The 11520-nt window shown below is 34.2% G+C and overlaps 1 protein-coding gene across 3 annotated transcripts in view; it reads right to left on the reverse strand.

Moving 5' to 3' along the window:
* Window positions 1-799: 799 nt before the first annotated feature.
* The window catches only part of G3BP2 (G3BP stress granule assembly factor 2), a 30438-nt gene continuing 19717 nt past the window's right edge, over window positions 800-11520 (reverse strand). For 2 of the 3 annotated variants that reach the window (XM_057727331.1, XM_057727332.1), the window contains exons 5-12: window positions 11296-11386; window positions 10442-10544; window positions 9754-9934; window positions 8650-8748; window positions 4511-4613; window positions 3147-3275; window positions 2464-2582; window positions 800-2128 (exon numbers count right to left, since the gene is read on the reverse strand). In XM_057727331.1, the coding sequence (XP_057583314.1) occupies window positions 1856-2128; window positions 2464-2582; window positions 3147-3275; window positions 4511-4613; window positions 8650-8748; window positions 9754-9934; window positions 10442-10544; window positions 11296-11386 (1098 nt within the window). In that variant the 3' untranslated portion in view covers window positions 800-1855. The remainder of the gene's footprint in view (window positions 2129-2463; window positions 2583-3146; window positions 3276-4510; window positions 4614-8649; window positions 8749-9753; window positions 9935-10441; window positions 10545-11295; window positions 11387-11520) is intronic. The other variant, XM_057727329.1, reaches the window with a different exon arrangement.

Raw genomic sequence — 11520 nt, forward strand, 5'->3', positions numbered from 1 at the left:
GACCTCATTCAAGGGGGAAAAAAAGGGACAGATTTAATTTTACTCATATTGCCCAGTACATGAAAAAGAAAATATGTGCATCATTTGCTAGTTTACTAAACAGCAAACAGTTCCATAATTCAGAATCAGTTTGCTATTATGTCAAGTGCATTTTTTTGTTTGTTTTTACTAAGATAGAATGGAGAAGTCTTCCATGCTAACAAGCAGCTTTAAGTGGTCACACGTATTTACCCCACTCCTAGCCTGAAACATCAGAAACTGGTAGGCACCGAATGCTCCAAGCATAAAATTGGATATCCCTTGTCATACTTGTGGTTTACTGGAACTTGCTATAAAGACAGACAATAATCCAGCAGCTACAAACTTTGCTCACAGAATTGTTTAGAGATTCATGTAAAAATAAAAGATGTCGTCCCAGACTTAAATTCAGAGCCACTCGGGTGCTGACATCAGTTCAAGAATTGTGCAAAATGAATGACACTTCCCTGCCCCCCAAATAGAAAATGCAAACACTTAAGAGCTGCTGTTCCTTTTGAAAATTGCAGTATCCTCACTTCAGGTTTACTTGCCATTTACGGAATCTGACTGCTTTTAAAATGTCACTAAAAATGTACATCAAGTTGATTGACTTTTCCAAGCACCTCTCAAGTGATACGCTTCAACGTTCACATTCAGGCTAACGGAAGAGTCAACAAGAGACTTACTCAAATAACTAACTTTCTCCTTCCCTCTCCCTCCCAAACACACAAGACTCCCTCCCACAGAGAACACAAAGTTGTTAACTGAAGAACAAGGTAAATAATATGCTAGTCAATTTTACTGATTTTAAAGATACTGCAATTTTTATACATCTCAATGATTTTTCAACATTTTGCAGCTGTTTGGCTTTGCAGCACAGCAATTCATACACTATACTGTACAAAATTACCAGCAAGACTGGAATGATGTATTAATAGAAGGCACCATCATGCTTATTACATTACCAGAGAACAAAAATACAGTAAAGACAATTTTCACTGTACACAGCTTAAAGAAAGGAAAAGGGGGAGGAGTGTGTTGAGCAGCCAGCCATCCCTGTACTGAAGAGGGGCAGGTAGAAAAATCTTAGATATGGAGCTACTAAATCTGGTCAAATACTCAAGACCATAGCATTTGAAGTTCTGAATTTTGTTATTTAGTTCATAGCTAAATGATTTCCTTCTGGAATATATTTGTAGTCTTGTTAAGGTTTATGTGTACACACGCTGGTCACAGCAAGCAGGTAAAAATGCCCTCATCATTTCACAAACTATGCTCTACTGGAAAAAAAGATGAAAGATTTTTTTCCCCTGTTGCCTCCTGTTGCAGATGTCAATGTTAATGAGTTCAGAGTACCCATTAGTGCATTTTGATGAGTGCATAACAAGTTTCTGTTGGTTTGTATTTTTGGGGGGAGCCAAGGAAAAAGGCAAGATTCTCCAATTGCACAAATTGCACTACTTGTGTTTCCAACATTAACAGGCAGAAACAGTAACACTTAAACAAAATGTGCAGCAGAGGATTTTTTTGACTCAAAGGACCTGAATTCAGTTGGGCACGTCCTTTTAAGTTCATTTTGTTGCAGACAGTTTAAGATATGGTCATTTCTCAGTCCTTAATTCTCCAAGTCTAGATTTATAAATTAACAATGCGAATCCTGTTGTAAAATTGGGGAATTAATGTCCACCTCAATTTAACTGATAACCAAAAGATGCTTTTCACATCAAAGAAATGATCAAAAAGGCTGTGTCACATTCCAAAGCCAAAAAAAAAATTAACAAGAATGCAAACACGATGACTAATGTACCACTGCCAAGACTTTGCCAACAGTGGAGCCTCAGCGACGCTGTCCTGTGAAGCGGCCTTCCATCTGCCCGGTTCCTCTCCCAGAGCCAAGTTTCTGTGCCATGCCACCTCTTGGAGGGGGTCCTCTTCCATCCCGGTCCCGCATCATTCCACCGCCCACTATTCCACGGGGACCACCAGGACCTCGATCATTGCGCCTAATATCCCTGCGATCATCACCACCACCTCGAGTTTCTCGCTCTCTGGCAGCTCTTGTCTTTTTCTCTTCCACATTTAAACGTACTTCCCCACGAAACATAATTGGCTTTAAAAGGGAAGAAAAAATTTTACATGGGCAGGTTGGACAGTAATAGTAATGTAGTATATCATACATAAGAAAAGCCTAAGAGGCAAAAAAACTTTTCGTGAAATTCTCAATATGCAATCTACTCCAACCTTCTTTACCAGAGCAAATAATGAAATAAATTTAAAAGGATCCATACCTCAGACTTTAAAACTACTAACAAATCTTTATTCTTTGCATAAATACCATTTCATAGCAAACTATTTTTATCTTTACCATCTAAAAAAGGCTTTCTAATTAATATTAAATACAACAGGAATAATAAGGTATTGAATTATGCCCTTTAAGTCACTTACTTTGGCAATTAAGATTCTCTGAACTGGTTCAGAGTCATCAAAAACCACAAAACCAAAATTTGGAAGCTTTCCCCCAACACCCTTGGTATTGATGCGAAGTTCCACAACGTTTCCAAAACCTGTGGAAATATACATTACACCAAGGGTTAAATATATTAACAGAATATTTTGTGACTTTAATTGTTCAGGATGTAATACCTTAACCTCCTTGATCCATTTCAAAACAAAAGTTGCAAGCTGCTATACCCAGTGACAAGGTACATTCACTCTTACAGATCACTCACTTAATATGCCAAACAACTAGCTTCTTTTTGTTACCCTTTTGCATCTTCCTTCTGCATCTTTATTAGTCCTTTCAAAAGGAAAGTTACCTACACAGTTTTAGAGAGACAATGCTGTTTTCTATTTCTGACCTGAATTTGCCAAATGAACCCCATTTCCAAATTTAAGACTGATTCATCCAGCTCTTTTTTTCTAACCCCTACAGAACCAGGCCAGGCAACATTAAGTATAGTCATCGAGAAACCTCTGATATAATCTATTCCCTTCTGATCAATTAAAAGTGATTAGTACCTACACAGTACATAGAAAGGTATATGTTTTTTTAAAAAATCCTCATTACATTATGAAAAAAGCTCTCTTCTCCTGCTTAATTTTACAATAAAGCAAAATAAACCACTTACTCATGAAGAACTCTTTCAGTTCATTTTCATCAATATCATGTGGCAAGTTACCAACAAAGAGTTGATGACTATCTGGATAGCGAATTATTCTGCGGTTGTCAGATTCATTCTGTTCGATATCTCCTCTGCCTGAGAAAAGGAACAGAGCAGATATTAAAGTTTACAGTGTCATATAAAAATTAATTCAAAGCAATGAATGTAAAAAATAACAAAACTTGATATTCCTGTTTTAGTTTATTTAATAAGATAGTGAGCTCCTGGAACAGAGGTGGAAGTGTCTGTTACTAGTAGGTTAGTTAGAAAACAACATGACACTAAAGCGTAAAGTGAGGGTATTAACTACATTGCTAAAGTCCCTTCTTCTAGACCTACTGGTCTGATTATATGAAAGCCAAATATTAGCAGTGCAAGTATTCCTCCCTAATCAAACTCCCACCATTAACCAGAAACCAAATAGATTTCAGATAGTGAAGTATACTTGTACTAAATATGTGTTTAGTATTTTGAAATTCACAAATTAGTCTTTGGTTGTATGAAAATTACAGCCACATCAGGAAATTTAATAGCAATATCTAATTTACATAGCCTTTTACACACAGTAGAGTGCTCATATATATATAAAGATCTTATTTGATCCTCCCAATAACACAAGGAACACAATGAGGCATATAAAGAAAGGTATCACACATGGAAAATTTGTGAAGTAACTGAATGGTAGAAGAGAAGCTCATGATTTAAGGGTCTCACCCAAGATCATAAACTCAATCAGTGACAAAGCTAGGATAAACCCCAGCTCTCATGACTTCTGATTTAACAGCACATCACTTATTTTACTTTTGTGGGAAAAAATTACATTTTCTAAATCTGATGTATACAATCTCCCATCTCCTCCCAAAAGCAATCTAAACATACTTACAGAATTCAAATAGAGGTTCTACATATATTGCTAACAATGGAAACAAGTCAAAAATCATGGCAACTTACTTAATACCTAAGACAATCAAAATAACAATCAGGGTGTGCTTACTGTTTGTCTGTGAAGAGATAAGAGTGCTAAGTACAAGAGTAGGTTATTGGCAGCTTGGTTTTGAATTCTTAGAACCAGTGACAATAACCAAATAAAATGTGTCTCAAAATTCTTTTGTACCTTCAAAATACATGTCGCTATGGCATATCAACTAATCTCCCCCTAAAAGTTGTTTTGCCCTGGCTCTATTTAGCAGGTTACTTAAGCCTTTAAGCAGTTTGGTACTAAAAGGATTTGATATAAAACACATTATACAATTTTTTTTTAAATAATTAAGTTCAGTCTTCTCCAAAGTGTCAAGTGCTAAGTGCTGAAGGCTACAGAAGGGCTGACTCACCTGGTCTTGGTCCTCTAGGAGGGAAACCAGGTCTTTCTCTAGGTCGTTGTTCACGCACACGAGGTGGTTGAGATTGAACTTCTGGTTTAGCTTCCACTCTCGGCTATAACACAAGGGAAAAAAACACATTATAAAGAAACATTCCACAGGAGAAAAGCAACTAAAGCCACAACCAAGTCACTAGCAGACATAATGGTAATTTTAAGTTTAGAATGTTTTTAACATAGTGTCGTATATATGTGAAACATAAATTTTTATAAAGATATTCTGTACCAATCTACGACTGTAGGGTAAATTTTGTTTTCTCACTCAAGTCTATAACTCACAACAAGCTGGTTTTTACAATCATATTTTTTCAATAGTTATACCTACATTGAGACAGCATAAAAGGTATTGCTACAAATTTCACAAAAATGCAAGATGAGCCACTCCATGTAAATACATATACAAAATAAAAAACCACCTTTATCTTAGGAAGACAAGAATATATGACACATACTTTCTAATTATCTAGCTTGCTGCCCTTCAAATTTAATAGTGAGCAGCAATATCTTCTAAACCTCACCCCACAAATAATTTTCTTTTAAAAATCAATGTTTTAATAGTTCAAAATATACAATTTAGAGTACTCTAGCATTTAAAAATACTACCTTGAAGTTAAAATGCACATAAAAAGCAAGATAGGAACATGTTTATAGTATCTCAAATAGTCAAAGAAGTCCTTTAGCTCCCTATTGTTCTTCCTAATGGGAGAAGCGTGCATTTATTTAAGGACTGGCCCCAACAATGTTTCTTAATTGCTTCTTGGGGCTGGCAAGGGAAGTAATAGATCATTTTAAGGTACCCTCCAAAAGTTTCTGCTAAATGCTAAATTAAACACATATAATAAAGTAACTGTTAAAAACAAAATGACATCTGGATCTACTATTACCTTTTCCTTAATACACTGGCATTTTCAGTATTCCCAACCTCTTCAGGCTGTCTACTGCCCAAATATTTATGGTCCAAGGAAGAGACAGCACCTTCAAAGGATGCTGAAAACACTCAGCAGTAATATGAAGAATGTGTCCTCAAATCAGTCCAGTCTTTATGACTCATCATCTCTGAGTACCTCAGCCCAAGCAGTGGCTCAAACTCTTTCACAATTTATATAACTGGGATATTATAATTTGGACAAATTTTGTAAGGACAAAGAGCTATGTTTCTTTCAAAAACAACAATTTATTATGAATAATTTCACCCACTAAAACCAAAAGGTATATTATCTCCTATCTTAGCAGTTTTTAACAGATTTGTGGGTCGCCCCCAATTATTTTTCTTCCATATAGATTTCCCATTTCCCTCAAAATGAAGCTGCTTCCCATGTTCTAGAATTTTGCTAGTTAAAAAAAAATTTTTAATGTTTTACTCTCCCAGGTTTTTAATATGTATTTATTCCTGCAAGACCATATCTTAATTTATTTCTACACCAGATGAAGAACCAAGCACAGTGCTATTAGACATAGATATTCAGTAACTGTTGTTTCATTTAAAATTATATTTTTAGTTTTCTAACCCAAAACATGTAGGAGAATGTCCTATGTCTGACCAGGGGACCTAAGTTACAGCCCTAAGACCACTGCTATCTGTATTTAGAATTTAGGACTACATAATAATTTGACCGAAAATGTGATGCCTGAAAAAGGCAGTTTAGAAATTTCAGCTAAGCGGGGCAGGACCTAAAAGCACAACTTACTTCAGTATGAATGTAAAACAGAATTAAAAGATATGCTCTAACAAAGTTTGATGAAGCTAGTATGTTTATTAATAAAAATAACAAATGTACACCTTTTAATTTAAGTATCTCAGAAAAACCTCGACTCATTCAATCCAAGACAAAGAATTCTGGCTGATTGATTCAGATGCTTTTCAAAACAGATTACTGAAACAAAAATAACTACACACGACAAAACAAAGTTCTTCATTATCCTTTAAGGATTTAAAATTAAAAAACACAAATTTAAATAAGTTCCAACATCTTACAAATAATCCATACATTAATTTAGCAACCTGACTTTTAGATATTTGATAATGCCAATACAGGAAAAATGAGACCAAAAAAAATTTTATCAATATTTCTTTTAATAACTGATTAATAGGTCAACTAAGCCAGCTGTACACTTATAATTCTTCAGGCTCAATTTCATGAAAACTACTTGCTCCAAGGGGATAAAATAAGATACCACATACAACTTTAGGGCCTTAAAATTAATTCCATGAAACCAGAAAGTGTGCTCATATGACAAATTCCACAAATGAAAATCAAATAGAATATGAAATAAACATGAAACCACCAAATTGACTCAACAGCAGCAGATAAAATCACAACTAAGAGGTACTTCAACCAAACATAAGCTATTTAAATGAACTGATCAACTTCCAAGAAATTTACCAAGAAATTACCTTACCTACTTCTAAATTAATGCCTACAAATACCCTGGAATTAGATTTAATTCTCCTTTTATTAACAATCTATGCTAAAAGTGTTAAGGAAACGGATACTACACCAAAGTGACAAAATAAAATTGAAAGGTTTATTAAACCAAGTGGAAAAATATCATGAATCCATTCTAATACAGCTGAAAAGAGATCAGAAAGTTCTTTTAAAGTTTAAATAATAAATGTTTAAAATTTGTTTTAATAAGGGGGTAGGTTGGGAAACAATCCAGTTTCTTACAATTTTTCTTAAAACTTAAAAAAATTTTTTGCCCTAGACAAGAGGCTAGGATCTAATATAATGTAATTTAGACATGGCTTAGATACAGCACTCCTCTTCTTTGATGTAAATAGAGATACATTCCCCTCCAAGAGCTAAAGAAACCTATAGGCTTGCATGAGTGTCCAACTGCGTGAATTCAAAGCCCTACTATTTTATTTATGTAGCTATCTCACCTTAGGTGAAGTACTCTAGGCCTCAATTTACTTATCTGTAAAACAGGAATAATAATAGTAACCATTCTCACAGGGTGGTTGCGAGAATTAGATAAGAATAAACATGAAGCGCTTTTGCACAATACCAGGTGCTTTACTAAAGACATAACAGGCATTAGCTACTCTTTTAACTAGCATTGAGTTTAAAATAAATGTAGCCAGCTCTCTGAAATCAAGTAACAATCCAAAGGATTCCAAATGCAAATCTGATAAGAAATCAAGCATTTCAGAAGAAAATCCAGAAGTCACTTATCAAGTCTTCAGATGGGTAGAAAATCACAATCAATACTTGGCAAATTAGTTTTCTTCAAGACAGAATTCTAGTTTGTGATCTGACATAATTACTCAGTATTTCCTAACTATCTGCACCAACACCAGAAAGAGTGTCTAGTAATTACTAGCTACTGATACTTTTGAAATCTCAAAGCTTTACTGTTTAGAGTATATGAAACAGTTTTATGTGCACTAACCATTTTAAACATAAATTTTCTAGTGGAATCAAGTTTGGCTCAAAATGTAGGGAAAAGAATTGGACACTCTTTAACTGTGCCTATTAACTTTAGAATTTGGTTAATTCTACACTATACCTAATAAACATATTAGGTAGCCAGTGTCTTTTTTTAATGTTTTTTAAAGCTCTGAAATGGGTAAGATGACAAACAGACAAAAAGCAGAATACTAGAACGATCAGTTAAGGTGAACACTACAGTCATAAGTTGGTACAGGCTTCAATTAAATGGTATGAACCACTTACAGACTGAGAGTTTAGGCAGTGTATTTTTTATAGTTTTCTATTTTTAAAAAACAATGATTCTTTATAATGCCATATTAGTTTGTGCCTTTCCAAATTTCTTCCCTAAAATATTTTTGCTAAATAAAATTTTAAACTTTTAAAAGGAATTTTTTTTGTTATTTTAAGAAGGCTTTTAAATGACAATATATATATTGGTAAAACTAACTTAGTCTGTATTTCACACACCCAAACCCCAAATACCACCTATGTAGATGATGAATGGAGATTTGGCATTTAAAGTGGGTGCACTGACATTTAATACAATTTTTTGTATATTTAATCCATAATATCTGATTGATTCATTTTAAAAAGTATAAAAAAAGATAAGCAATTGGCAATGTAACGATACAATCCAATGTGTTCACAGATTGGTTACCTGTGAGACTGGTGCTTTAACATGGGGTGGAATTCCAGAGGAAGAAACAGTACCACTAGGAGGCAGGTTTTTACTGGTCACTGAAGCCCAGGAGAAAGCCTGCAGGAAATGCAACAAACCTAGACTACTAATCATGGAAAACCACCAACATTCCTATAGGGAAACTTCCAAATATATATTTTCTTTTCATCTCTAAACTATTGCTCTATATTGGCGGACTCCTGAAAGAAAGGCACACACACACATGCCAGTCTATGTGCCAGCTTTCAAAATCTCATTATGCAAGATTGACTGTTTTGTCTGAACTACTAAATAAATCCGCAAGCAAGTTCCTATATGCTCTAAGTAGATGAGCAAGTGGCAAACAAAACCACTAACAGCTACACATGCTAGAAAAATAAGAACCTAATAGAACCAATTTCTTTCTCCTTCTGGGGAAAGATAAGGTGTTGTGATGGTGTTAAGGGGAGAGGGGAAGGATAGGAAAGAAGAGAGTACTAGCTGGAAGCTTTAACAGACATTCACAAATTTAACAAGGAATCTCCTCCTCTCACTGCCCAAATATACTTTAACCTTCTACTTTACAGAAAGATAAAAGATGCTTTAGGTAGATTTAAGTGATATACTATGGTGTCACTCATCTTTCCAAGATAGTTTAATTGGTGTAGTAAGGAAACTGTTTCCATTTAAACCAGAAATAACATGTATCACTTCCTTAAATTAACAATAGGCCAAGTTGTTTTAAGTTGGGAAACTGCATGACTCCTGTTGCATCTGTGCATAGAGGACATAATACAGAATGGAAGAGCAACTCTCAGCTTTATTACATGGACTCGAATAATTTCACGTAAGATACTAAACACTGCACACAGACAAGGATTAATCTTAAATTTTATTCTGAGGGGTGTTTTTTAGGGGGTGAAAATACAATAAAATTTCCTCAGAATTACAAAAAAAAACCCCCACAGCTTCTTTCATATACATAAAAAAAAGCATAGTTTACTATTAAATAATTTAACATAACACAACAAAGGTCATGCTTCATTAATGGCACCAAGTATGAAAGTGTGATGTTACAGGTCTAAAGAGTTCCTTTGATCTAACCTTTGGTGGTTCCTGTGGCAGAGAAACAGGCTCAGCAGGAGGAGGAGAAGTAGACTTCTCCTCCAACTCTTCCAAGTTCTTCTCCTCCACTTGCGGTTTCAGCTCTTCAGTCTTTGTTTCAGATTCTGGCTCAGGGTCAGGTTCATGAGAGGATTCTTCCAATGTCTCCTCTATGCCATTACTATAATAAAATATTTTGTTCACTTTTCAGTAGGAGTGAAATGGTCAATTCAAATAAAAGAAAATCAGCATTTCTCTAATTTAATGGGCATAACTAGTAATAAGCTGTTTTGAAGCAAAAGTCCATTAAGAACTAGAAGGCAGAAAGGAATAATACTCTCAAGCAGCATTTCTTTAACTTAATTTAAAAACCAGATTACTAAAAATGTTTACTTTAGTACTAACTATAAACAAACCCCATATTTAAAAAATAAAATGCTTACTCTCTGTGTTGTCCCAAACACTATGCATTATCAGCAAGTGATCAGGTTGGACCAAACCACATTCAATTTTCGGATTAAATAAAACAATGCCTCCCAAATTTCTTGCATATACACAGTAAATACTCAAAAGCTAGTTTCATAGCTTTATCAAAAATTTACTTTTAACAATAATTCTAGGAACAAAAACCACCCTGCAACTACATTAAAGTTTAGACCAAATTTGGCCTTGCAGACACTATTCTTACGTCACAGGGTGAGCTTCATAGTAACCACTGTTAGCATTTTCTTGCACAGGTTCTGGGGATGGCTGCCTTTCTTCTTGTTCCTCTTCTACTTCATCTTCTGATTCTGATAATACATAATACACCACATCTCTTTTTAAGAGGCTTTAATACACAATTAGATACACGTATTTTTAATGTTTAAAGAAGTCATATGATAGTAAAAAGTATAGCGTATTTCTTACAAAGAAACTTAATTGCAATATTCCTTGTTCTCTTAAAAAACTGAAGAGAAGACAAGATGAATTTTGGAATTTATTCTGTTTTTTAAAAAGGTCTATTAAGAAAAGGGAAGGGCAGGAAAAAAATATTAAAGTCTTAACTCAGTTTCCTTTGTCCCATCGATTCAATGGAGCAAAAATGATAAAGAAAAGGAAACAACTGATGTATATCAATGGAAGATCAATTAAATGATTAAGGTATAGCCAAACAAAAAACAAGAAAACAAAACAAAAAATAGCCAAAGATACATTACGTGAAAAAAAGCAAGCTTTGAGTCAGCATACTTACACTTTTTATAAAAGTACTGGTCAGTATAAAATACAACAGAATTCTATAATAGGCACCAAACTCTTAGTTATCCATAGAGGATGAGATTGAGGGAAATTTTTTTCACTTTGCATGTATGATTCTTATATAATTTCATATAACGAACTATTTCTTTTATGACAACATCAACAACAAAAAAAGAAAACAAAAAGGAGAAAGGGGAGTTTGACTCAGTTACAACAGAGGCAAATTTCTCTAAGTTTCACACTTTCCATGTCCTGAAAGAGTAGTGAACTGATAAAATCCTTGTATCTTGAAAGTAACCTCACCTTCATCAAGTTCTGGTTCAGAATCACCAAATACTTCATCTTCATAACGAAACATATCATTGTGAACATAAAACTTATTTGGAACAGATCCCTACAAGAAAACAACATTCAAATATTCCATAAATACCCATAAACATAGCATTACATAAAAAGAACAAATAAACACAATTTCTATTTTAATAATACAGAATATAGACATATAATTTTCCAAAGTTGAACATGCTA

Source organism: Hippopotamus amphibius, chromosome 3 (assembly GCF_030028045.1).
Source record: "Hippopotamus amphibius kiboko isolate mHipAmp2 chromosome 3, mHipAmp2.hap2, whole genome shotgun sequence".
NCBI lineage: Eukaryota > Metazoa > Chordata > Mammalia > Artiodactyla > Hippopotamidae > Hippopotamus > Hippopotamus amphibius.